Here is a 25,293-nt window from a genome sequence, read left to right as displayed (position 1 = left end):
TTTTTTGAGACAGAGTTTCACTCTTGTTGCCCAGGCTGGAGTACAATGGTGCAATCTTGGCTCACCGAAACCACAACCTCCACCTCCCAGGTTCAAGCAATTCTCCTGCCTCAGCCTCCCAAGTAGCTGGGATTACAGGTGCCTGCCACCACACCCAGCTAATTTTGTGTTTTTAGTATAAAAGGGGTTTCTCCATGTTGGTCAGGCTGGTCTTGAACTCCCGATCTCAGGTGATCACCCACCTCCACCTCCCAAAGTACTGGGATTATAGGCATAAGCCACCATGCCCTGCCCCCTGCTTTCAATTCTTTTGGGTATAGCCCCAGAAGTGGACTTGCTGGAGCAATAATTCTATCATTTTTAATTTTTTGAGGAACTACCATACTGTTTTCCAAAGCGGCTGCATCATTTTACATTTCCACCAACAGTGCATAAGGGTTCTGCTTTCTCCACATCCTCAGCAATATTTGCTATTTTCTGGTTCTTTCATAGTAGCCGTCCTAATGGGTGCGAGATGGTACCTCATTGTGGTTTTGATTTGCATTTCCATAATGATTAATAATGCTGAGCATCTTTTCGTGAGCTTATTGGCTATTTTATAATTTTATTTGGAGAAACACCTATTTAGTCCTTTGCCTACATTTGTCTTTTTTTCTTTGAAAGAGAGTCTCACTCTGTTGCCTAGGCTGGATTGCAGTGGCGTGATCTTGGCTCACCACAACCTCTGCCTTCCAGGTTCAGGCAATTCTGTCTCAGCCTCCCTAGTAGCTGAAACTACAGGCACCTGGCTAATTTGTGTGTTTTTAGTAGAGACAGGGGTTTTACCATACTGGTCAGGCTGGTCTTGAACTCCTGACCTCAGGTGATCCACCTGCCTTGGCCTCCCAAAGTGCTGGGATTACAGGCGTGAGCCACCGCGCCTGGCCTTCCTTTGCCTATTTTTAAAAAAGGGTGTTTGGGTTTTTTTGATGTTGAACTGCAGGAGTTCTTGACATAGTCTGGATTTTAACCCCTTACTAGATATGCAATTTGCAAGTATTTTCTCCTGTTCTATGGCTTCCCTTTGCACTGTGTTGATAGTGTCCTTTGAAGCGTAGAAGTTTTAAATTTTGATGTAATTCAATTTACCCATTTTTTCCCTCTTCTTGTCTATGCTTTTGGTGTCTTATACAATAAATAGTAATCATTGTCAAATCCAGTATCACGAAACTTTTTGTTCTATGATTTTTCCAAGAGTTTTATAGTTTTAGTTCATTTAGGTCTTTGATCCATTTTGAGTAAATTTTTGTATTTAATAGTGTAAGGTGAGCTCTAAGTTCTTTTTTTGGACGTGGATATCTAGTTTTCCCAATACCATTTTTTAAAGGTTTCTACTTTTTTTTGAGACAGGGTCTCTTTCTATTGCAGGTAAGGTGAGCTCCAACTTCATTTTTTTCGACATGGATATCTAGTTTTCCCAATACCATTTTTTTTTTTTTTTTTTTTTTTGAGACGGAGTTTCGCTCTTGTTACCCAGGCTGGAGTGCAATGGCACGATCTCGGCTCACCACAACCTCCGCCTCCTGGGTTCAGGCAATTCTCCTGGCTCAGCCTCCTGAGTAGCTGGGATTACAGGCACGCGCCACCATGCCCAGCTAATTTTTGTATTTTTAGTAGAGACGGGGTTTCACCATGTGGACCAGGATGGTCTCGATCTCTCGACCTCGTGATCCACCCGCCTCGGCCTCCCAAAGTGCTGGGATTACAAGCTTGGGCCACCATGCCCGGCCCCCAATACCATTTTTTTAAGGTTTCTAATTTTTTTTGAGACAGGGTCTCTTTCTGTTGCAGTGACATGATCATGGCTCATTGCAGGCTCAACCTTCAGGGTTCAAGCCATCCTCTCACTTCAGATTCCTGAGTAGCTAAGGATTGCAGACATGCACCGTCATACCTACTCTAATTTTTTTTTTTTTTTTAAGAGACGAGATCTCACCATGTTGCCAGGCTGGTCTCAAACTCCTAGGCTCAAGTGATCCTCCTACCTTGGCCTCCCATAATGCTGGGATTATAGGTAGGAGTCACCGCATCTTGCAGTTTTTATTTTTAAATGGTTGAAATTAAAAGAACAATATTTCCTGACACCTGTAAATTTTATGAAACTTAAATTTCAGAGTCCATAAATGTTTTTAGTGGAACACAGCCATGCTCATTCACTTACATATCTGTGGCTGCTTCCACACCACAACAGCACAGCTGAATAGCTGCAACAGAGGCTATATTGTGCAGAAAGCCTGCAAATTTACTACTGGGCCCTTTATGGAAAACATTTGCTGACCCCTGCTCTAGACCACTGAAAACCCTCATGCTTGTATCGTTCTCAACCTGAAGATCTCTCTACCAAATCCCAACTTTAAAACCTTATTCAGAAACCCATCGCTTCCATTAAGTTCTCTTTTATTATGTCATCCATCTCTGATCAATTTCACTAATCCCCGAAGCAAAATTATACACAGAATTTCTTGGAGCTAATTCAGTTACACTTTTTATAAGTGGCTTACTCCTTACTAAAGTTTCTGTAAGAACAAACTACAGCAGCTATATTCTATTTCATTTCTCTATTTTCGAGTATAGAGCTCTGAGGTAACACTTTATTAATGTTTTTCAATGACTGGCTGCTCAGGGTCTTTCAGGTTATTGTACCTTTCATTGAAGATTCAGGTCCACTGGTTCTTTGAGAGCCATGAGCAGAGCTGTTGTTGGATACCACCACTGGCCCAGGACTCTGGCCCAAGGAAGGGATGGTGTTAAGGGTATTCACCAATTTGGCCACTTCATTGCTATTTTCACCGGTAACGCCAGGTCGCTTCACAGTGACAAAGCTGGCAATGCTCACTGCAGGTGGAGAGGGGAAGGAGGGAGCTATGGTGACCAAGTGAAAATCATCTGTTCTCCACCCACCATCCCATCCTAGCTCTGCCATCTCCTCTTCCCAAGCCTTACCTAGCTTGGGATTCGTGGTCTGGTTTGACTGGCCTGGAGATTGAACAGCTAGCTGCCCCAGTGAGGTTGGCTGTGTGGCAGTGGGAGTGGTGGAAGTGCTGGGAGTGGACTTGGTCTGCTGGGACTGGGACTGTGGAACGGTGCTTCGAATGGTGAGAGTGGCCGGGATGACGGTGGTGAAGGTGTTGGTGGTGGGCCTCACAGGCATTGTGGAGCCTGGCCTCACAGGGGTCATCTGAGAGAACACTTGCGGAACTCCAACTGTCGGCTTAACGAACTGGGTACCTGGGGCTTTAAAAGAGAGACAAAGTGCCAGATCTTGGTCAATGAGCTCACCTAGAACACATTCTCCCTGCCTTTGCTGGAAAGATTATTTCCCCAATCTGATGGTTGATCCTCAGAGGTTACCAAGAGTAGTATAGATTCTAGACTAAGAAAGCAGGAGGTGTCCATGATGACAAAAGCAATTTGCCTGGGTAGCGTAAAAACATTCTGTTAAAGAAGACTCCCATCAAATCCTTCCAAAACATCTTACCGCACCGCCTTTTTAATTCTAATATAATCAGTAGCTTGACCTCGGTACTAGAAAAAAAGAGTAGGAGGCAATATAGGTGTATATAGGCCAAATGGCAGACCTGGTCCTCAAAAAAGAAACTAGTTTTTCTCACAGTACTAAAGGAGTCTTCCATTCTTTTCTACAAACTCAGAAGACAGACTACGCCCTTCTACTAGGATGTCCCAAAGGAGAATGTCTCCGGGCTCAACTGTAGACAATCAACTGAGAAAAATAAAGAAACACCAGGGCAAGCTGGTCAGATTGAGGGCCAAAAACTCCTGTGGGCTATGAGAACAAAAAAGAAAACCTTAGGAAGACAAGCTACAGCAGTACCCTTACAAATAGCTAAATTAAGATTTTTTTTTTTTTTTGGTCTGAACTGTAGTAAACTTATACATACTAAATAAAGAAATGAAAAATTCCAAGATTTTAAAAATTATCCTTCTCAGAATCTTTAGGAAAAAAAAAAAATCCAGAATTTATCCATAAAGGGAATGTCATTTGGTTATATCTAAAATCTATGCTATAAAAGTACAATGAAGTTTATAATCACACTGTGCAAATAAGTAGATGTATAAGGAGTATACAATTTGGGAGTTTGCATTAATAACATTCCTCCAGGATAACAAACTTAATAGCTGACTAAATACCAGTCACAGAAAAATGACTATAAACTGTTTTACTATCTCATGAAGGGTGGTGAAAAGCTAAACAGGAATAAATAAAACCACCACCCTGGCCAAAGGTTAGAAACAGATTTTTAAAAATTGGGCTTAATTCATTAAGATTTTTATGTTTTTAGATTTTCTTTAAACATACTTATAAAATGACTTAGGGTACTCAAAACAACAAAAACAAATCTTCTGGATGCCGGTTTATTCCAAATGGATAGACATTTTTCCTTACCTGGGACTAGTGTAATTGGTCTAACCGTTTGGCCTTGCTGTACGTTCAGCACAATCCCAACCTGATTCATTGCATTTTGTACAGGCCGGACATTCCTTACAGGAAATCCCTGTATTAAAAAGCAAAATGATCTTTAACATGGAGACCAACTAACACTAACAGATTGCAGTATGACCTACATCCAAAAAAATGCCCATACTCTTAATGGTTCTCTCTAGAATTAGAGCTTTCAGATGACTGAGATGGAAAAATTTAGGAAATTTTGGCAAACTTTTGAGTGACAAAGTATCAAAACTAGAGAACAAGCTTTGGTACATACGAGCAAAAATGAAAACTTGTTTCCTGACCTAAGAGAGCATCAGCTTTAAAAAAACCTCAACAACAGATTGGCTCCCTAAAGTGCTAAATGAATAGAAGGGGGAGGGTGGCGTGCGGGGAGTGGGTGGGGGAGAAGAATAGTGTTCATTGGAGTGAGTCAACATACAAACAATCCTAAGATATTGTTCCCAAAGTCTGCTTCAAAGACCATAAACCTTTGGCAAATTCAAAAGCATTTATAACTCAGGAAGCCATAGGCAAAGAAATGGCATTTGCCTTTAGAATCCATATTCAGAATTAGACTTTCAACTTCAATTCAATATATTATATATCAAATAAGTCATCTTCCCTATCTTCCAAAGGTCCCCATGAACTCCACCAACACCAATTACATATATACATCTCCAAAAGTTAACTAACTCATCCCATGTGAAGCGGAGCAGTCCATGCAAAGGGTGAAAAGTCTCGAGAGCCAAGTGTTAAGGCTTCCTAATCCAAGCTTGCCCAGGAATTAATGCCTACACTTTAATCAAATTACTTAATAAACTTCTAAGGGGTTTAAAGAGGATATTACCCAACCATGCTATACTAGGCATTCCATAGTCAGCATCAAATTACAGAACAGTAAATGAGAAAGTAAGGTCAAAAGACGACTTAGAACTACTTCTAATGGTGCTAAAGACCCTAAGTCAGAGCTTTCAGAGGGTCATATTCTTTCTCTCCTCCAGCAACCTTGAAATTCAGAGTCCTACTCACCTGCGTAGTGATAAATATTGGTTGTGAGGCCACAGGGGAACTAGTCACATGGTTGGCATTCTGCATGACCTGAACAGGCCTCAATACTGGTTGAGTAACCATTGTGCCCAGACCTGGGGCTGGATTCTGGGTCAGGATGAGCGGCTGTCCACCTTGCTGGACCAGAGGGTTGCCAGCTAAAACGTTAAGGGGGGAAGAAAAAGGAACGTTAGAAACAATGTTAAACCTACCTTTTATTTTATTTATTTGAGACAGCATCTCACTCTGTTACCCAGGCTGGAGTGCAGTAGCACAGTCATGGCTCCCTGCAGCCTCAACTTCCTGGGCTTGAGCCATACTTCCACCTCAGCCTCCCAAGTACAAATCCACATTTTGTAAGAAACAGAAATGGTGTCCCAGATGCCAAAATATCCAAGACTGCCATTCACCATGTTTAATGTGACGAAACTCACCAAAAATTTAAGCTTCACCCAAATCTACAACTAACAGAAAAATAGAATGGGTAGGGGAGGTTCACTAATATTTTACCCATATTAGAATTCTATGTGGCTATCACCTTGACTCTCATGATTTAAGGTGACCACACATAATCTCCCCTACCAAATCAGCACGGAACAGAATATGTTAAGTCTTTTTCCATATTTTAACTAGGTAAAACCTATTTTATTAGAATATAATTTGTTAGCTAATCCCCCTTAATTCTTTAAAAACAATAGTCATCAACAAACATTAATTCAGCAAGTACACAAAATCTAAAGAATGGTTTCTCTTCCTAGTAAGTTAAATCTGAGAAATCCAAGATTCTTTTAGCAACCACTGTCTTTTATAAGGGAACCCAGAGACTGACAGGCTACCTTTCTCTTTATGTCATCAGGGCTGAGAAACAGAAGACCCAGACAAAAACTAATCCACACCAAGTAAGAATGACATGATTTCAGAAGATAATGATTCATTCATGAATAAAAATATGAATAAATAGGGCTATTATTGAAATATCTTAAACTCTTTACATTTGTGAGAAAATAATTTCATAAATATTTTTAAGTCCCCTATTTCATGACATTTGGTGGAAAAAAAAAAATCAACACTAAGCTTCCTGATATACAAAGAATACTCAAAACCAGATAGAGAATTTAGGCGCAAGAGTCAAGCAGGCTAGGCACAGTGGCTCACACCTATAATCCCAGCATTTGGGAGACTGAGGCAGATGAATCACTTGAGGCCAGGAGTTCAAGACCAGCCTGGCCAACATGACAAAACCCCGCCTCTGCTAAAAATACAAAAATTAGCCAGGCATGATGGCGCATACCTGTAATTCCAGCTACTAGGGAAGCTGAGGCAGGAGAATTGTTTGAATCAGGGAGGCGGAGGTTACAGTCAACCAAAATTGTGCCACTGCACTCCAGCCCAGGCGACAGAGCAAGATTCTGTCTCAAAAAACAAAACAAGAACAATAAAAAACAAAAAACCAAAGAGTCAAGCAAAATATTGCTCAACTTTTTACCCAAAATCACCAGAATGGGGCAGGCCCCTCTGAAATGTATGTTCCACTTGGCAGGTCCGTCACCACAGTTAACTACAAAGCTAGACCACCAAAGGAATAGGTATGCAGGTGGCTACTAACAGGCCAACAGTGGCTTATCTCACACTCCCTCAGAAACTGAGAGCTCATCAGTAGACTAGACCTTCAGTTACTGAGCCAGAAGACTAGTGATTGTAGAGGTGGCTAGATAAATAAAACAGAATTCCAGCAAGTTCTATCCATGTTAAATTATATGGGCAATTTATTGATGGTGAGTTTTTAAAATTTTTAAATGTTTTATTATGGAGAAGTTAAAACATACATAGAAACAGAACACTATGGTGAACCCCTGCGTAACCACCACCGTGCTTCGATAGTTATCAATGCATGGCAGGTCTTATTTCATCTATACGTCCTATACATGTACTAGCTCCCATGTTACTTTAAAACAAGTTCTAGATCATATCATCTATAAATATTTCAAAATGTACCTCCTATATAAGGATTTCAAAAAAAGATAAAGAATCAGACCAACATAACTCCTGAACATTCAATATCAAATACCCAGTCAAAATTAAATTTTACTTATTTGTATTTTTTTTTTTTTTTCCGAGACGGAGTTTCGCTCTTGTTACCCAGGCTGGAGTGCAACGGCACGATCTTGGCTCACCGCAACCTCCGCCTCCTGGGTTCAGGCAATTCTCCTGCTTCAGCCTCCTGAGTAGCTGGGATTACAGGCACGCGCCACCATGCCCAGCTAATTTTTGCATTTTTAGTAGAGACGGGGTTTCACCATGTTGACCAGGATGGTCTCGATCTCTTGACCTTGTGATCCACCTGCCTCGGCCTCCCAAAGTGCTGGGATTACAGGCTTGAGCCACCGCACCTGGCCTATTTGTATTTTTTAAAGAGTTTGTCTGAATCCAGTTACAAAATGTTCACAAAGTGCAATGGATGAACAACACTCAAGCCTTTTAATCTATAGGTTCCCCAACCATCTCTTTCTATCCTTTTGAAATTTATGGTTGAAAAATATTGACTAAGCAAAAGTCTGTATTTTCTAGTCATTATTTTAACTGCTAGGACAAAAGAAAATAAATTATCTCTTATTTATCCTAATCCTAAAAAATATTAAGATAATTCCTGGCTATCATATCCAGTTTGGGAAGATAAAAAAACAAGTAAAAAAAAAAAAAAAGACAATTCCTGGCTCAATATTCCAATTAAATACAAGAAGGGAAACGTGGAGGTTTTTTGCATTTATGTGAAATCAATCACCATTCCCAAGTCTCTTAAAGACAGACCAGGTTTCCATGAAACCCGTAAATACCATTATAAAGAATGTTAATAGCATTTTCTGCAAATATTTTCTCTTATGGCAGGGTCAAGTTTAAATTTTGGTGGAATGTTAGAATTTTTCCAAAAATACGGGACAAAGAAAATAGTGGTTTTTGAAGACCAGATTAGATTCACAATTCAATGGAAAACAAAAGCCAGCCTATGGAAAGTCACACTGGGTAAATTATACTTGCTTATTTAGAAGCATTTTAAATAATTTCTGCAATCTTATTAAATCTTTGCTCAAAGGAATTCTGACAATTCAAATGTCTTACAAGGTTCTATTTCCAAAGGATGAAAGGGCAATCAGAATTCTGGTACTTTAAAAAAAGACTTTAAGAGGATTATCCAGCCTGGGGCAGTGGTATGCACCAGTAGTCCCAGCTATTTGAGAGGTTAAAGCAGGAGGATCACTTGGGCCCAGGAGTTTGAGTCCAACCTGAGCAACACAGTGAGACCCCAAAGCAAAAACAAAACAAGGCTCACGTCTATATCAGCACTTTGGGAGGCCAAGGCAGGCGGATCACTTGAGGTCGAAACCAGCCTGGCCAACATGGTGAAAGTCCACCTCCACTAAAAATACAAAAGTTAGCTGGGCATGGTGGCACATGCCTGTAATCCCAGCTACTTGGGTGACTGAGGCACAACAATCACTCAAACCCAGGCGGCGGAGGCTGCAGTGAGCCAAGATCCTGCTACTGGACTCCAGCCTGGGCAGCAGTGTGAGACTCAGAATAAAAAACGAAAAACAGCCAGGTATGGTGGTGTGTGCCTGCAGCTCCAGCTACTTGGGGGCGTGAGGTGGGAGGACTGTTTGAGCTTGGGAGGTGAAGGATACAGTGAGCCAGCCATGTTCGTGCCACTACTACACTCCTGCCTGGGCAACAGTGTGAGACCCTGTCTCAAACAAAGCAAACCAAACCTAACAAACAAACAAATGAAACAAAACAATCTACTTCATTGAAAATGAATTCCATGAGTTTTCTTCTGTTCTTCAGACATCATATAGTACCAAGCACATTATGAATTAAAAAACAAAAATTCAAAGAAGTATACAACTAAGTTTCTCCAAGTTATTTTGATTAATTTTTTTTCATTTTTTTCCCCCCACATGGAGTGCAATGGCAGGATCTTGGCTCACTGCAACCTCCGCCTTCCATGTTCAAGTGATTCTCCTGACTCAGCCTCCCAAGTAGCTGGGATTACAGGCACCTTGCCACTACGCCTGGCTAATTTTTTTTTAGTAGAGATGGGGTTTCACTATTTGGCCAGGCTGGTCTCGAACTTCTAACCTCAGGTGATCCACCCACCTCGGCTTCCCAAAGTACTGGGATTATAGGCAGGAGCCACCGAGCCCGACCTTCCTTCACTCTTTATGTTTACTTACATACCCAGAAATAGAGGACTAAATAAAATAGGAATTGAAAACCATAATTAGTTACATTGCAAGAAATATATAACACATATCATTCAGAACTCTAAAGAATTAAGCAATAGTTTATTTCATTTCATAATGTTTCCTTCCTGTGCAAACGTAAGATCAGTCAGAACTTATGTTTGCACAGGAAGGAAACATTATGAAATGAGATACTGAGTAATAAATTCTAAAGAACATGAAAGAGAATAGTAAAAATATTCCACCATGCAATGAGCTGAGATCATGCACTCCAACTCAGGAAAACAGAGTTGAGACTGTCAAAAAAAAAAAAAAATTCAAAAATTTTATTCCTGATACTTTCTTTTTTTTTGAAACAGAGTCTTGCTCTGTCACCCAGGCTGGAGTGCAGTGGTACGATCTCAGCTCACTGCAACCTCCACCTCCCGGGGTCAAGTGATTCTCCCGCCTCAGCCTCCCGGGTAGCTGGGACAACAGGCAAGTGCCACAATGCCCGGCTAATTTTTTTGTATTTTTAGTAAAGACGAGGTTTCACCATGTTGATTAGGCTGGTCTTGAACTCCTGACCGCAAATGATCTGCCCACCTCGGACTTCCAAATTGCTGGGATTACAGGTATGAGCCACTGCACCCAGAACCTAATACTTTCTTAAAGACAAAACACACACACAAAAACAAACCCAGCTTTGCGTATAATCTACATATTACCCATTTAAAGTACACAATTGAGTGACTTTTAGTATATTCACAAGGTTGTGCAACCATCATCATTATTTCCAGAACATTTTCTTTTCTTTTCTTTTCTTTTTGAGACGAAGTTTCATTCTTGTTGCTCAAGCTGGAGTACAATGGTGCAATCTCGGCTCACTGCAACCTCCGCCATCCCAGGTTCAAGTAATTCTCCTGCCTCAGCCTCCTAAGGTGCTGGGATCACAGGCACTCGCCACCATGCCCAGATAATTGTATTTTTAGTAGAAACAAGGTTTCACCATGTTAACCAGGCTGGTCTACAACTCCTGACCTCTGGTGATCCACCCGCCTTGGCCTCCCAAAGAGCTGGGATTACAAGCGTGAGCCACTGTGCCCAGCCTAGTTCCAGTATATTTTCATCACCCTCAAAAGAAACCTCATTTCCCCTAGGAGTTATTCCCCATTCTTTTCTCCTCCCAGCACCTGGCAACCAAGAATCTAAATTCTGTCTATCTGGACTTGCCTATTCAAGACATTTCATATAGATGGAATCATATAATATGTGACCTTTTGTGTTTGGTTTTTCTTTCTTTCTTTCTTTTTTTGAGACAGAGTTTCACTCTTGTTGCCCAGGCTGGAGTGCAGGGCCAGGATCTTGACTCATTGCAACCTCCACCTCTTCAGTTCAAGCAAGTCTCCTGCCTCAGCCTCCCTAGCAGCTGGGACTGGAAGCATGTGTCACCACGCCCAGCTAATTTTGTATGTCTGCTCCTTCTCAGCATTATGTTTTCAAGGTTCATCTATGTTATAGAATGGATCAGTATTTCATTCCTTTTTATGGGCTAATAATATTTCATTGTATACATATACTACATTTTGTTTATTCATTAATTGATGGACACAGGTTGTTTTTACTTTTGGCTATAACAAACAATACTGCTATGAACACTTGCGCATGAGTTTTTATATGTGAACATATGTTTTCCATTCTCTTGGGTATACAGCTAGGAGTAGAACTGCTGGGTCATATGGTAATTCTATGTTTAGCCTTTTGAGGGCTAGGTACGGTGGCTCAAGTCTGTAATCCCAGCACTTTGGGAGGCCAAGGTAGGCATATTACTTGAGGTAAGGGGTTCAAGAACAGCTTGGCCAACATGGTGAAACACTGTCTCTACTAAAAATACAAAAGTTAGCTAGGCACAGTGGCCGGCGTCTGCAGTTCCAGCTACTTGGGAGGCTGAGGCACAAGAATTGTTTGAACTTGGACTTGGCAGCTGGAGGCTGCAGTGAGCCAAGATCACACCACTGCACTCCAGCCTGGGCAACAAAGTGAGACTCTGTCAAAAAATAAAAATAAAAAAGTAACAGATGCTGCAAACACCTTCCAGTTTGTGGTTTGTCTTCTCAGTGTGTGTGTGTGTGTTTTTTTTTAATCACATCTTTAGTGTAGTTCTATTTATCAGTTTTACCCTTTATGGTTAGTTTTTAAAATTTGGTTTAAGGAATCTTTCCCTCTTCTGAGACCACAAATTTTTTTTTAAGTTTAAATTTCTAAACTTTCTGGTTTTTTTTCTTTCTATGTCACCCAGGTTGGAGTGTAATGGCAAGGTCTTGGCTCAATGCAACCTGCACCTCCCGGGTTCAAGCGATTCTCCTGCCTCAGCCCCCCAAGTAGTTGGGATTATAGGCAGGCACCACTACACCTGAATAATTTTTGTACTTTAGTAGAGATGGGGTTTCACCAATGTTGGCCAGGCTAGTCTTGAACTCCTGACCTCAAGTGATCCTCCCACCTTGGCCTCCAAAAGTGCTGGTATTACAGGCAAGAGCCGCTGTGCCTGGCCCAAATTTCTAAACTTTCTAAAGAATCCAGTACACTAAGTGAAACAATACCAAATTGTTAAAAAGTTATTCTCATTTGCTGGCTGGGAGCAGAGGCTCACATCTGTAATCTCAGTACTTTGGGAAGCCATGGCGGATGCATCACTTGAGGTCAGGAAATTGAGACCAGCCTGGACAACATGGTGAAATCCTGTCTCTACTAAAATGAGACTGTGCCACTGCACTCCAGCCTGGGTGATGAACTGAGACTCTGTCTCAAAAAAAAAAAAAAAAAAAAAAAAAAAAAGTTATTTTCATTTGCTATGTTACTAATGTAGTAAGTGGCTAATATACCAATACAATTAAACTGAAGGCTTAAAGGGAAACTGGGTTGTAAGAGGCAATATTTCTTACTCACTTCATTCTGAAGCCCTATCTCTAGGGCCAGGAGTGGTGGCTCATGCCTGTAATCCCAATACTTTGGGAGGCGAAGGCAGGCAAATCATCTGAGGTCAGCAGTTCGAGACCAGCCTGGTCAACATGGTAAAACCTCATCTCTACTAAAAATAGAAAAAAACTTAGCCAAGCACGTTAGTGCATGCCTGTAATCCCAGCTACTCAGGAGGCTGACGCAAGAGAATTACTTGAACCCAGGAGGCGGAGGTTACAGTGGGCCAAGATCGCACCACTGCACTCCAGCCTGGGTGGCAGAGGGAGATTCCATCTCAAAAAAAAAAAGTGTATGATGAAAAAAGTTATAAAAAGAACTGTATGTATTTTTTATATAGACACATAAAGCGAGATAAATTAGACCAATTAATTTATGCTTATCTATGCATCAAAATTTAGGAATACACAAGACTGTAGTTACCAGTCTATACCCACTGTCTTCTTTTCTTCAGGAACATGGGTTATGGGTTAACATCTTAACTTAAATATTAGAAGCTTTTGAAGTAAATAAAGTCAATTTATATCTTTTAGAAAAAATTAGTACACTGAACTTAGGCCGGCTCAAGAATCAAGGGTACACTAAAGGAGTCAAAGAGACTAGGTTATCTTAGCATGTCATAAGATAGATGCTCGGCCGGGCGCGGTGGCTCAAGCCTGTAATCCCAGCACTTTGGGAGGCCGAGGCGGGTGGATCACGAGGTCAAGAGATCGAGACCATCCTGGTCAACATGGTGAAACCCCGTCTCTACTAAAAATACAAAAAAATTAGCTGGGCATGGTGGCACGTGCCTGTAATCCCAGCTACTCAGGAGGCTGAGGCAGGAGAATTGCCTGAACCCAGGAGGCGGAGGTTGCGGTGAGCCGAGATCGCGCCATTGCACTCCAGCCTGGGTAACAAGAGCGAAACTCCGTCTCAAAAAAAAAAAAAAAAAAAAAAAAAAAGATAGATGCTCAGCTGGCCTGGCATGGTGGCTCACTCATACCTGATAGAAATGTTCACTTTGGGAAGCTGAGGAGGATCACTTGAGCTCAGGAGCCTGAGACCAGCCTGGGTAACATGGTAAAACCCTGTTTCTATAAAAATTACAAAAATTGGCCGGGCACGGTGGCTCAAGCCTGTAATCCCAGCACTTTGGGAGGCTGAGGCGGGTGGATCACGAGGTCAAGAGATCAAGACCATCCTGGTCAACATGGTGAAACCCCGTCTCTACTAAAAATACAAAAAGTTAGCTGGGCATGGTGGTGCGTGCCTGTAATCCCAGCTACTCAGGAGGCTGAGGCAGGAGAATTGTCTGAACCCAGGAGGCGGAGGTTGCGGTGAGCCGAGATCGCGCCATTGCACTCCAGCCTGGGTAACAAGAGCGAAACTCTGTCTCAAAAAAAAAAAAAAATTACAAAAATTACCCCAGCACGCTGTCATGTGCCTGTACTCGCTACTTGGAGGGCTGAGGTGGGAGGACTGCTGAGCTAGGAAGGTTGAGGCTACAGTGAGCTGTGTTCACGCCACTGTACTCCAACCTGGGTGACAAAGCGAGATCCTGACTCAGGAAAAATAAAAGTTGCACAGCCATCTCCGTGTGGGCCTTGGAACCCTGGGAGCAAAGAAAAGGTTAGGTACGCTGGTTGCTATCAGATTTTTAACAGTTTAAGAGACACACTGGACTAGTCCAATGGTAGTGGGTTATCAGAACTTATAAACATTAGTGTCACTAAAAGTTGGTACACACCCCCCCGACTGCTAAATTTGACTGGCTTCACACACACACACACACACACACACACACGCAATATAATACAGTGGAAATTCCGAAAGCTTTTAAGTCCAGAGAATTCAAATCCAGTTCAGTCACTTAGTAACTATTAAGTTATTATTTATAACTAAAGCAAATTATTTAGACTCTCTAGGCCTCAGTTTCCACATCTGTAAAATAAGAGAATTCTCTACATAAATGGTTCCCCGTCTTTACATATAGAAAGGTCCCTATTTATAAGTTGTTTAGAAGTCGAAAGATTTCTCATAACATAATCATATTTTGAGTACCCAAATACTGAAAACCTTTGGAAATTATAAAGTTTTAAAAGTCTGATAATACCTAAAGTTGACAACAAAACGGAGAAAGAGCTATTGGTGGACACTTATTTAGAGCAACCTATTAGGATAACTTGACAACGTCTATTTAATTATAAACACTTGATCCAGCAAATCTCACCTTTAAGACTTTATACTGAAGAAACGCTTACACAGTGGGCAAAGACGCATGCCTGAGAATGTTCACCACAGTATCATTTGTAATCACAAAAGATGGGACCCTAATAAACGTCCAAGAATAGGGGAGTGCATACATAAACTGATGCATCTCCAAATTAAAAATCATACGCTCTTCTAACAGAAATATAAACTGATATAACAATTCCAGATGGCCAATCCAGGAACAATACTGATCCCAATTCTTATAAACTGTGATGACCTCTGAGCCAACAATTTGACTTTTAGAAATATATTTACAGGCCGGGCGCGGTGGCTCAAGCTTGTAATCCCAGCACTTTGGGAGGCCGAGGTGGGTGGATCACGAGGTCAAGAGATCGAGACCATCCTGGTCAACATGGTGAAACCCCGTCTCTACTAAAAATACTAAAAATTAGCTGGGCATGGTGGTGCGTGCCTGTAATCCCAGCTACTCAGGAGGCTGAGGCAGGAGAATTGCCTGAACCCAGGAGGCGGAGGTTGCGGTGAGCCGAGATCGCGCCATTGCACTCCAGCCTGGGTAACAAGAGCGAAACACCGTCTCAAAAAAAAAAAAAAAAAAAAAGAAATATATTTGCAGAACTAATTAATGATATGAGAAAAGAGAGATAGAAAATGTTGACTGAAGCTCTTTAAAATAGCAATATACCCTCTTACAACCTATTGTTAATAAGTTAATCAAATAATGGAAAATACAGTCAGTCATCAAAAATGTTATAGATGACTATTAAAATAAGATATAAACTATTAAGGGGAAAAAGTGGGCAAAGAGTAACGTACAATTTGTATAATCTTTTTTGCAAAAAGAAAATCACTACTGCCGGGCGCGGTGGCTCAAGCCTGTAATCCCAGCACTTTGGGAGGCTGAGGTGGGTGGATCACGAGGTCAATAGATCGAGACCATTCTGGTCAACGTGGTGAAACCCCGTCTCTACTAAAAATACAAAAAATTAGCTGGGCATGGTAGCGCGTGCCTATAATCCCAGCTACTCAGGAGGCTGAGGCAGGAGAATTGCCTGAACCCAGAAGGCGGAGGTTGCGGTGAGCCGAGATCGCGCCATTGCACTCCAGCCTGGGTAACAACAGCGAAACTCCGTCTCAAAAAAAAAAAAAAAAGAAAATCACTACATATAACATATAGAGATATATATAAATAAATATACATACAGAATAAAAGTAACAATCAGTTATCTCCAGGTGGTGGGATTATGGTGAAAAAATGTTTTTTCTTCCTTCTGATTTTTTTCACTTTATAGTTTTTCTGCAATGCATATATACACACACACACACACACACACACACATACATACATACACGTGTGTGTGTTTGTGTGTGTGTGTGTGCATGTGTGTGTGAGAGTGATGGAGTTTTGCTCTTGTTGCCTAGGCTAGAGTGCAGTGGCATGATCTCGGCTCACTGCAACCTACGCCTCCTGGGTTCAAGGGATTCTCCCGATTCAGCCTCCCAAGTAGATGGGATTACAGTCATCCACCATCACACCCACCTAATTTTTGTATTTTTAGTAGAGATTTTAGTATTTTTAGTAGGGATTTCACAATTATTGGCCAGGCTGGTCTCGAACTCCCGCCCTCAGGTGATCTGCTAGCCTGAGCCTCCCAAACTGCTCGGATTACAGGCATAAGCCACCGTGCCCAGCTGCATATATTATTTTTGTAGTGATAAAGCTATTTTAGTTTTAAAGGAAATAAAATAATTAAAAAATAAAGTCTCTTGTAGCAATGCGATGATTCTATGAAAAGTGCCTATTTCAGTTGTGAATCCTGAGATATAATTGGTCAGTAACTCATCTTCAGAGTACAGAAATAGACATCAGAAACTAAACAGAAACCAATTACTATATAGCCTCTCTAGAAAAAAAAACACTATAAACACTAGTCTTTCAACATTTCATTCACGTAGACAACAACCCTATCCTATCTTCCATACTCAGAAACCAATAAACAAATAAATCTGCCAGAGAAAAACTGCCCTGGGAAATTCTTACCAAACTAACAGAATTCTTCTAATTAAAGAAACAAAACAACCAACCAACCAAACCAAAAAAGCCCCAGATCTCTTTAACAGTTAAGAATTTTGAGTTGATATTTTCTGTCCTAGAAATTATCAGTAGCAAGAATCTACTGTTCTCTCACTTGAAACGCCAGTATCAAGTCAGCACTAACTTAGAAGGACTGTACAATCTACAGAATCACTTCATACCATTACTCAATTCATTTTCCAACTAGTAGAAGCACATCTGTATCTAACTGAACAGGTATGGCTGTTCCTAAGACCTTTTTTATTCTTTCATCCCTCTAGCCCAGGATTATTTCCCAATAATCCCACTTACCATTGTTGTTGGCAATTAGTGTGACAAGAGTCTTCTTTGTACTGTCGCTGTTCTGTGCCCCGCTGCTACTAACGGTGGTGGATGTAGAGAGGTGCCCAGCAACAGAAGCATGGGCAGCGATGGGCACTGGAGCCGAGACTGGCTGCTGGCTCACAGAAACTGTGGGGAAGGGGAGGCACAGTCACTTGGAGACAGGGACAGATGACACTAAAGGATACTGCTCTAATCTTCCCTTTCCATCTTCTTGTGGGCTATAGCCAGTTTCCGGTTTCATACATCTAATTGTTCATGTGATTTCTCCTCCTACTTATCCCTTAGTCCACCATTTAGACACAATTCCTTCTTTGTCTCACATCTCCTGCTTAATTAAGTTACACCACTGAGCCCACTGAACTGGGATTTTAATGTTTTGCTTACATGGCACTAGCAAACTCAAAGGTTCATTTTTGCCACTAGTGGTATTCATAACCATGCATATTAAGCCATCCAAAAGACCCTGACCTGTGTCCTAGTTCAGCCTAAACCAATGCCATCTTCAGCTCTCAAGGCAGGGAGATAAAAATAAAGAACAACTGGTACAATTTAGGGGAAAAAAAGAACTATCACCCATTTTCTGAATTCAGGGCAATCTAGAATTTGACCCAGCAGTATCACCTTTATGAAAGAAAAGCTAACAAGCCTAAATTTGTAAACTGTCCATGAAGGCAGACACAAAGCAATTTCTACTCAGCTCACAAAGGAAACCAAGTTCAAGAAAAACAAAATAAAACAAACAAAAAAAATCAAGACTCTGGGAACCTCCTTTTGACTGGGTACATAAATAAGCACTGACACACACACCACCACTTTGAATTCTTGTTCATACATCTTTTAGTAAGAAGACTGCTAGATATTTGATAAACACTGGTTAATCCAACCTTCCAATGTTTTTGATGAATTAAATATATAGTTTCTAGCTATATGGATGAGGAAACTGAGGTTTTCACAGACTAGATCTTGGAAAAAAAAGGTAGAACCAGTGCCACAATGAGGTCTCCCTGGATTCTCAAAGTTCTTTTTCTTCTCACACTTTTTGAACCAAAATGCCATTCAATTTAATCAAACAACCATCTTTGATGAGAAGAGCTTTTGTTACCTGTGGTAGTTTTATCCACTGAATTATAATCTTCAACTACAGAGTCCTCAATGACATCACTGATTTTCTGCCATGGCTCCAACTCCTCCTCCTCACATTCCATGAACAGATCGGTGTCCGCCATGCTACAAGAAAAACATTCAAATAAGATATGGGCCTAGGAATAGGAGATATTGCTTTATATCAAATATGAAATCAGAACTTTGATTCCATCGGTAACCTACCTCCTTGGGTTCCTTTACCATATCCCCTAGCCTTCCTCCATTTCCCAGAGTTCAGAATTACAACTTTTATGGTTGAATATTAGAATCCAATCCACAGCAAATTCTGTGATAATTATGATTACAGGCCGGGCGTGGTGGCTCCTGCCTGTAATCTCAGCACTTTGGGAGGCCAACACAGGTGGATTACCTGAAGTTGGGAGTTAGAGAACCAGCCTGGACAACATGGCAAAACCCCATCTCTACTTAAAATACAAAAATTAGCCAGGCGTGTTGGTGCACACTGTAATTCCAGCTACTTGGGAGGCTGAGGCATGAGAATTGCTTGAACCCAGGAGGCAGAGGTTGCAGGGAGTTGAGATCATACCACTGCACTCCAGGCTAGGGGACAGAGTGAGGCTCTCTCTCTCTCAAAAAAAAATAAAAAATAAAAAAATAAAATTATAAAAGTTTAATGTGTAATACCCAGGGCCAGGGTTAGGATGAGGACAGTGAGGTGAGTCAAACAAGTGCAGGATCGGATCCAGTCTTTATTTAAAATAGAGATTTTGTTCATTATAAGGGGTTTGCATTAATATTCATCTTTTAAAAATGATGCATTTATTGTGATTACCGAACCTCTCTGTACTCCTTTAAATTCTGCGCCTAAGATGAGAACCTCTTGACATACTAGTCCCAGTCTTACTACTACCTTGTACTTCTAGTCTAGGAAATTCTGGAGGCTACTCCACTGTGATTTTGGAGTCAACCCTTAATTTGAAAACACTGCCTAAATTAGATGCCCCTTTAAACAATTAAAGTCTGGATCTCAGCATTGCAAACAAAGAGTTACTGCTATTCTGCCCCCAGTAACAGTTTACTTAGGGTCAGTTTCTTTGTCTTGGAATCAGAGTACTATTATTACTGCTCAATGTTCAAACAAAGTCTTTACTTCAAAGGCTCTCAGTGTCCTTAGTGTCTTAGTAATTCCTGCTACTACATCCATAAGCCAAAACCAAAACCAAACAACTAACCTTTCTGTTTATTAAGTATTTGGTTAGGGTCATACAACTTGACAGTAGTAGTTTGCAAGATGCCCAACAGATGGCATTGCTTCCCTTAAAAATTGAAAGTATCTTGCAATGCCCCAGTGAGTTAGCTATAGCCAAGGGCAGTTTGGGTTTTAATGGGTAAAGTGCTTAACTGGATTCTAACTGGCCTTTAATCTTCTATTTTAATTATTTCTGTCTTTCTAAACCAAAGCCACAGAGGGGGTGAGAAAAAAAAAAAAAGATTTAAGGGATCGACTTAAATTCTCTTATTTTCATGCTTAATTATATAAAGACAACACTAGCCAGAAACTGAATTAAAAATAAATCAAATCCATATCACAGGTATTCTTTGAGACAAAAACAACACATGCCTTTGTTTTCCAGTCTAATTCCACTACAAAATATATTTTAAACAACTTTTTCCTTAAATAAATTTTATTCCATTGTTCTTTGCTATATAACTTTCTTAGAGCTTACAGTCAACAGATAATTAATGTGTAAATATCCAAGACTCAGCAGAATGAATATAAACTGTGGATAATAACCTCTGCTGATTATCTTACTTTTGTCCCGACCAGTTACAAGCAAACTCTCCGCACATATGCTAAGCAATCTGTGGAACACTTTCCTTTGGAATATGAAGAGCAATAAGAATACAAATTGCGGTTTTCAATCAGAATACAAATTGTGGTTTCAATGTCATGCCTGTGGTTATTTTAATAGCATATCCAAAAGGGTGTTCTTTTATCTTAAGTATTTACAATATCTTACAAGTTTCAGTTATATCTTTCATAAAACAATGAACTTTAGTAAGAATACTGAAAATTTCTTCCATTTGACCATCAAAATCTATTTGTTATTCCTCACATGAAAAAGGCCTTCTAAGAGAAATGGAAAGAAATCCAGCTTGGGTAATAGAGCAAGACTACATACCCACACATTTTAATTAGTCAGGAGTGCTGCACATGCTGGTGGTCCCAGCTACTTGGGAGGCTAAGCTGGGAGGATCACTCGAGCCCAGGAGTTCATCGAGGGTTACAGTGGGCTTGAGGTTATGGTAAATGCAATGATACCACCGTACTCCAGCCTAGGCTGGAGAGCTAGAGAGCAATACCCCATCTCTAGAAAATAAAATAATAAAAAACAAATGGGCTGAGGCAAGAGAATCGCTTGAACCTGGGAGAGAGAAGTTGCAGTCAGCCAAGATTGCACCACTACACTCCAGCCTGGGCAACAGAAACCACACTCCATTTCAGAAAGAAAGAAAGAAAAGAAAGAAAGAGAGAGAGAGAAAGACAGAAAGAAAGAAAAGAAAAAAAGAAAGAAAATCCAACTTACAGGGAAATATTTTTCATGTTCTTTAACAACATACAAGATGGAGTTAATAAATAAGGTTTGTCAACTCAGAAAGTATTAGTTCTGCTGACTGAACGTATTTCACAGACTTATACACAAAACATCTCTGAAAGACACTGAAACCAAGTTTTTCAAAACACTTAGTCCTTGATTCTGACCTATACTTTGTTATCTCAGGATGTGATCAATTCCTTTCACTTTCAGCATCTGTAACTCAGGGTCAAAAACATGATACAAAAGAGATATCGACCTAATGTAAATACTAGGCAAACCAAAAATAGAAAATGAAAATTTAGATCCTTCTTGTAGTTTTCTAGTTATCAAAAAGAAATCTTTCCTAACATAATAAAATGCAGTATGTAATATTTCTACCAAGATTCTCAAGAACACCAACATTCTCTGTGGTCTTCCAAGTGATCCATGGCATACAAATCCTTTCAACTTTTTTTTTTTTTTTTAATAGCCCTGATCATGGCAAGGACAGCCTTTCAACTATTTTTGAACAAAGAAGACAGGAATTACCAAACATGCAGTGTTAACATGTACATCCAGATTCTAAAAATCTTCCTGGAAAAAAAAAAATAGATCTTTCCAAACTATCATTCCACATATTTAACCTCTTTCCATACCAAATCTTTAATTTCTCATATGGAAAAAAAAAACAAATTTTTCCCCCTTTCCAATTTTCTTCTATAAAGAACTGGATACTTATCACACTAAAAAAAATCATGTTGAAGTGTAATTCTTAATTAAGGGGCGTTTTAATTTCTCATTTTTTATTTCAAAACTGCTAAACAGAGATGCAAATTTCAGATATTCAAGGCCAGCCCATAGTGAATACAGTACCACATCAAGAGGGAAATGGCCGGGCGGGACGGCTCACACCTGTAATCCCAACACTTCGGGAGGTCAAAGCGGATGGATCACCTAAGGGCGAGAGCTCCACACTAGCCTGGCCAACATAGTGAAACCCCGTCTCTACTAAAAATACAAAAATTAGTTGGACGTGGTGGCACATGCCTGTGATCCCAACTATTCAGGAGGCTGAGGTAGGAGAACTGCTTGAATCTGAGAGGCTGAGGTTGCAGTGAGCTGAGATTGCGCCACTGCACTATAGCCTGGGTGACAGAGCGAGACTCTGTCTCAAAAAAGAGGAACACTTGGATGGATAGTAAATTTGGGAACCATACTGTAATGAAGTGAAGAGGCAAATTTTCATACAACTATGAGTCTCTGAATCGAAATCGTAGTGGTTCCTTTTCTGCTAATTTTAATGAGATACAAATTTTAATTAAATAAAAAATTAAGACATGTATCATCACTCAGTTTCAAAAATTATCAACTCAAAATTGATTTTTTCATTTATGCCCCCACTTCCTCATATTATTTTGAAGCAAATCTCTAATAAAACACCATATTAATAAATACCTCTAAAAGACAAGAACTTTAAAAGATTATAGTTTTTAAAAAATCATATGGTCGGGCCAGTGGTTCACACCTGTAATCCCAGCACTTAGGGAGGCTGAGGTGGGCAGATCACCTGAAGTCAGGAGTTCAAGACCAGCCTGGCCAACATGGTGAAACCTCTACTAAAAATACAAAAATGAGCCAGGAGTGGTGGCTTGCACCTGTAATCCCAGCTACTTGGGAGGCTGACACAGGAGAATCGCTTGAACCAAGGAGTAGAAGGTTGCAGTGAGCTGAGATCGCGTCACTGCATTCCATAATGCAGTGGGCAACAGAGCAAGACTCCATCTTAAAAAAAAAAAAAATTAGCTGGGCGCGGTGGCTCAAGCCTGTAATCCCAGCACTTTGGGAGGCCGAGGCGGGTGGATCACAAGGTTGAGAGATCGAGACCAACCTGGTCAACATGGTGAAACCCCGTCTCTACTAAAAATGCAAAAAATTAGCTGGGCATGGTGGCGCGTGCCTGTAATCCCAGCTACTCAGGAGGCTGAGGCAGGAGAATTGCCTGAACCCAGGAGGCGGAGGTTGCGGTGAGCCGAGATCGCGCCATTGCACTCCAGCCTGGGTAACAAGAGTGAAACTCCGTCTCAAAAAAAAAATTGTATTACCATTACATGTCTAAAAAATGGATAATCCCTTAATATCAAATATCTAGTCCCCATTAAAATTTCTTTTTCTTTTTCTTTTTTGTTTTTTTGAGAAGCAGTCTCATCCATCCAGGCTGGAGTCAGGCTGGAGTGCAGTGGCACAATCTCAGCTCATTGCAACCTCCACCTCCCAGGCTCAAGCAATCATTCCACCTCAACCTCTTGAGTAGCTCTTGGGACAGAGAGTTAACTAACTCTTGGGATAGCCTAAAGCCACTATGTCTAGTTAATTTTTTATATTTTTTTGTAGAGAGTGGGGTCTTACCATTTTGCCCAGGCTGGTCTCAAACTCCTGGACTCAAGCAATCCACTTGCCTCAGACTCCCAAAGTGCTGGGATTACAGAGATAAGTCACTGTGCCCAGCCTCTAAAATGTTTTGATCCATGCAGTTATCTTTATAGATACTCAAAGCGTCCTATTTTGGCCAGGGAAACTTCTTCGGCTGGCTTCTGAGTCCTTCTGACACAACCCTAGTATCATTTGATAAAATCTTTGCTGATAGTCAAGATGTTCCAGCTCATCTCATACATTTCCTGCTCCAGACCTAGAATCAGCCATTTTTCAAGGAATGACAATATTGGTGGGGAATGAGTTTCCAAGACCACAATAAAAGATTAGGGTCCTTCTTGCTTATTTTAAATAAAAGATAACCTCCATTCAAATCCCTATTAGTTATCTTCAACTTTGCTCTTATGTCATCTGACAGAAAAATTTCATATCCACAAATATATTTCTTAGAAACTTAAAAAAAACTTATTTCTTCTGAAATTTTTACTTGAAATGTTTCAGCCTTATATTTATTAAACAACTCATTACTTCCACTCTTATCCTATCCCAACTGTATGTATTCCCTTAACAAAATACCTAGGATCACTAAGAGAATTTAAATATAGCTGAGAAATTCTGGCTGGGTCTGGTGGCTCATACCTGTAATCCTAGCACTTTGGGAGGCTGAGGCTAGAGGATCACCTGACCTCAGGAGTTCGAGACTGGCTTGTACAACATAGAGAAACCTCGTCTCTATTAAAATTTTTAAAAAATTATTGTAAAAAGATAAAATTTAAGAACAATATAATCAAAGGTTAACAAAGAGGACACATCTAATCAAGCCTTTTAACAAGTAACTTTTCAACACTATCTTTTCTTTGCCTGTAATTCCAGCACTTCAGGAAGCTTAGGTAGGAGAACTGCTTGAGCCCAAATTGCTTGAGCTCAGAGGTTAAAGACCAGCCTGGGCAACTTGGTGACATCCCATCTCTACAAAAAATATAAAAATTCACAGGGTGTTGGTGGCATGTACATCTGTAGATCCAGCTATTCAACAGGCTGAGGTGGGAGAATCTCTTGAGTCTGCGAGGTGGAGGCTGAAGTGAGCTGTGACTGTGCCACTGCACTCCAGCCTGGGCACCAGAGCAAGACCCTGTCTCAAAAACAAACAAACAAAACTATCTTTTCTTGAACATAGGATACAGGCAGATCATGTCAAACGTATCAAACAAAATTCTCAACTATTCCTAAGCTAATAAGGATCTTTTTCAAGCAAATGCATGTGGAGGGCAGCAGAAGGAGAAAACGGAGATTCAGATGCAGCAGAAAACCTACACCTTCACTTTTAAAACAAGAGCTCATTTCTAGCCTTCAATAAAATTCCCAGTACTGCTAAAGTATTTCATCATATTCCAGTGTTCTCCAACATATACCAGGCACAGCCCAAGCTATGCACTACACCTGCAGAAGAGATTCATTCAATAGCTGTACATAGCTTACATAAAAGGAAATATAGTTTATAAAAGACATAAATAATAAAAGTCTTCATACATGATAATTAATTTCATCAAGGGTCAAGCTTGCCCCCCACCCCCACAGAGGGCCTTTGGCAATGTCTACAAACATTTTTGGTAGTCACAATCAGGGTGGGAATGAGGAGGGGTGCTACTGGAGTATCTAGTGGGTAAGTGGCCAGAAGTGCTACAAAACATGCTGCTACAGGCCGGGTGCAGTGGCTCATCCTGTAATCCCAGCACTCTGGAAGGCCAAGGCAGGTGGATAATGAGGTCAGGAGTTCAAAACCAGCCTGGCCAAGGTGGTGAAACCCTGTCTACTAAA

At 40.6% G+C, this 25,293-nt stretch overlaps 1 protein-coding gene across 9 annotated transcripts in view; it reads right to left on the bottom strand.

The window, feature by feature from the left end:
* POGZ (pogo transposable element derived with ZNF domain) overlaps positions 1–25,293 on the bottom strand; it is a 60,054-nt gene that overhangs the window by 22,639 nt on the left and 12,122 nt on the right. For 3 of the 9 annotated variants that reach the window (XM_039460153.2, XM_074389791.1, XM_039460156.2), the window contains 6 exons: positions 18,465–18,589; positions 17,330–17,488; positions 5,519–5,694; positions 4,445–4,553; positions 2,983–3,273; positions 2,683–2,901 (listed from right to left, as the gene is read on the bottom strand). In XM_039460153.2, the coding sequence (XP_039316087.1) occupies positions 2,683–2,901; positions 2,983–3,273; positions 4,445–4,553; positions 5,519–5,694; positions 17,330–17,488; positions 18,465–18,588 (1,078 nt within the window). In that variant the 5' untranslated portion in view covers position 18,589. Of the gene's footprint in view, positions 1–2,682; positions 2,902–2,982; positions 3,274–4,444; positions 4,554–5,518; positions 5,695–17,329; positions 17,489–18,464; positions 18,590–20,649; positions 23,005–25,293 lie in introns of those variants that run through there. The other 6 variants (XM_074389790.1, XM_010329691.3, XM_039460157.2 and 3 more) reach the window with 6 other exon arrangements.

This window comes from Saimiri boliviensis, chromosome 19 (assembly GCF_048565385.1).
Source record: "Saimiri boliviensis isolate mSaiBol1 chromosome 19, mSaiBol1.pri, whole genome shotgun sequence".
NCBI lineage: Eukaryota > Metazoa > Chordata > Mammalia > Primates > Cebidae > Saimiri > Saimiri boliviensis.
This window is presented reverse-complemented; position numbering and strand designations above follow the sequence as displayed.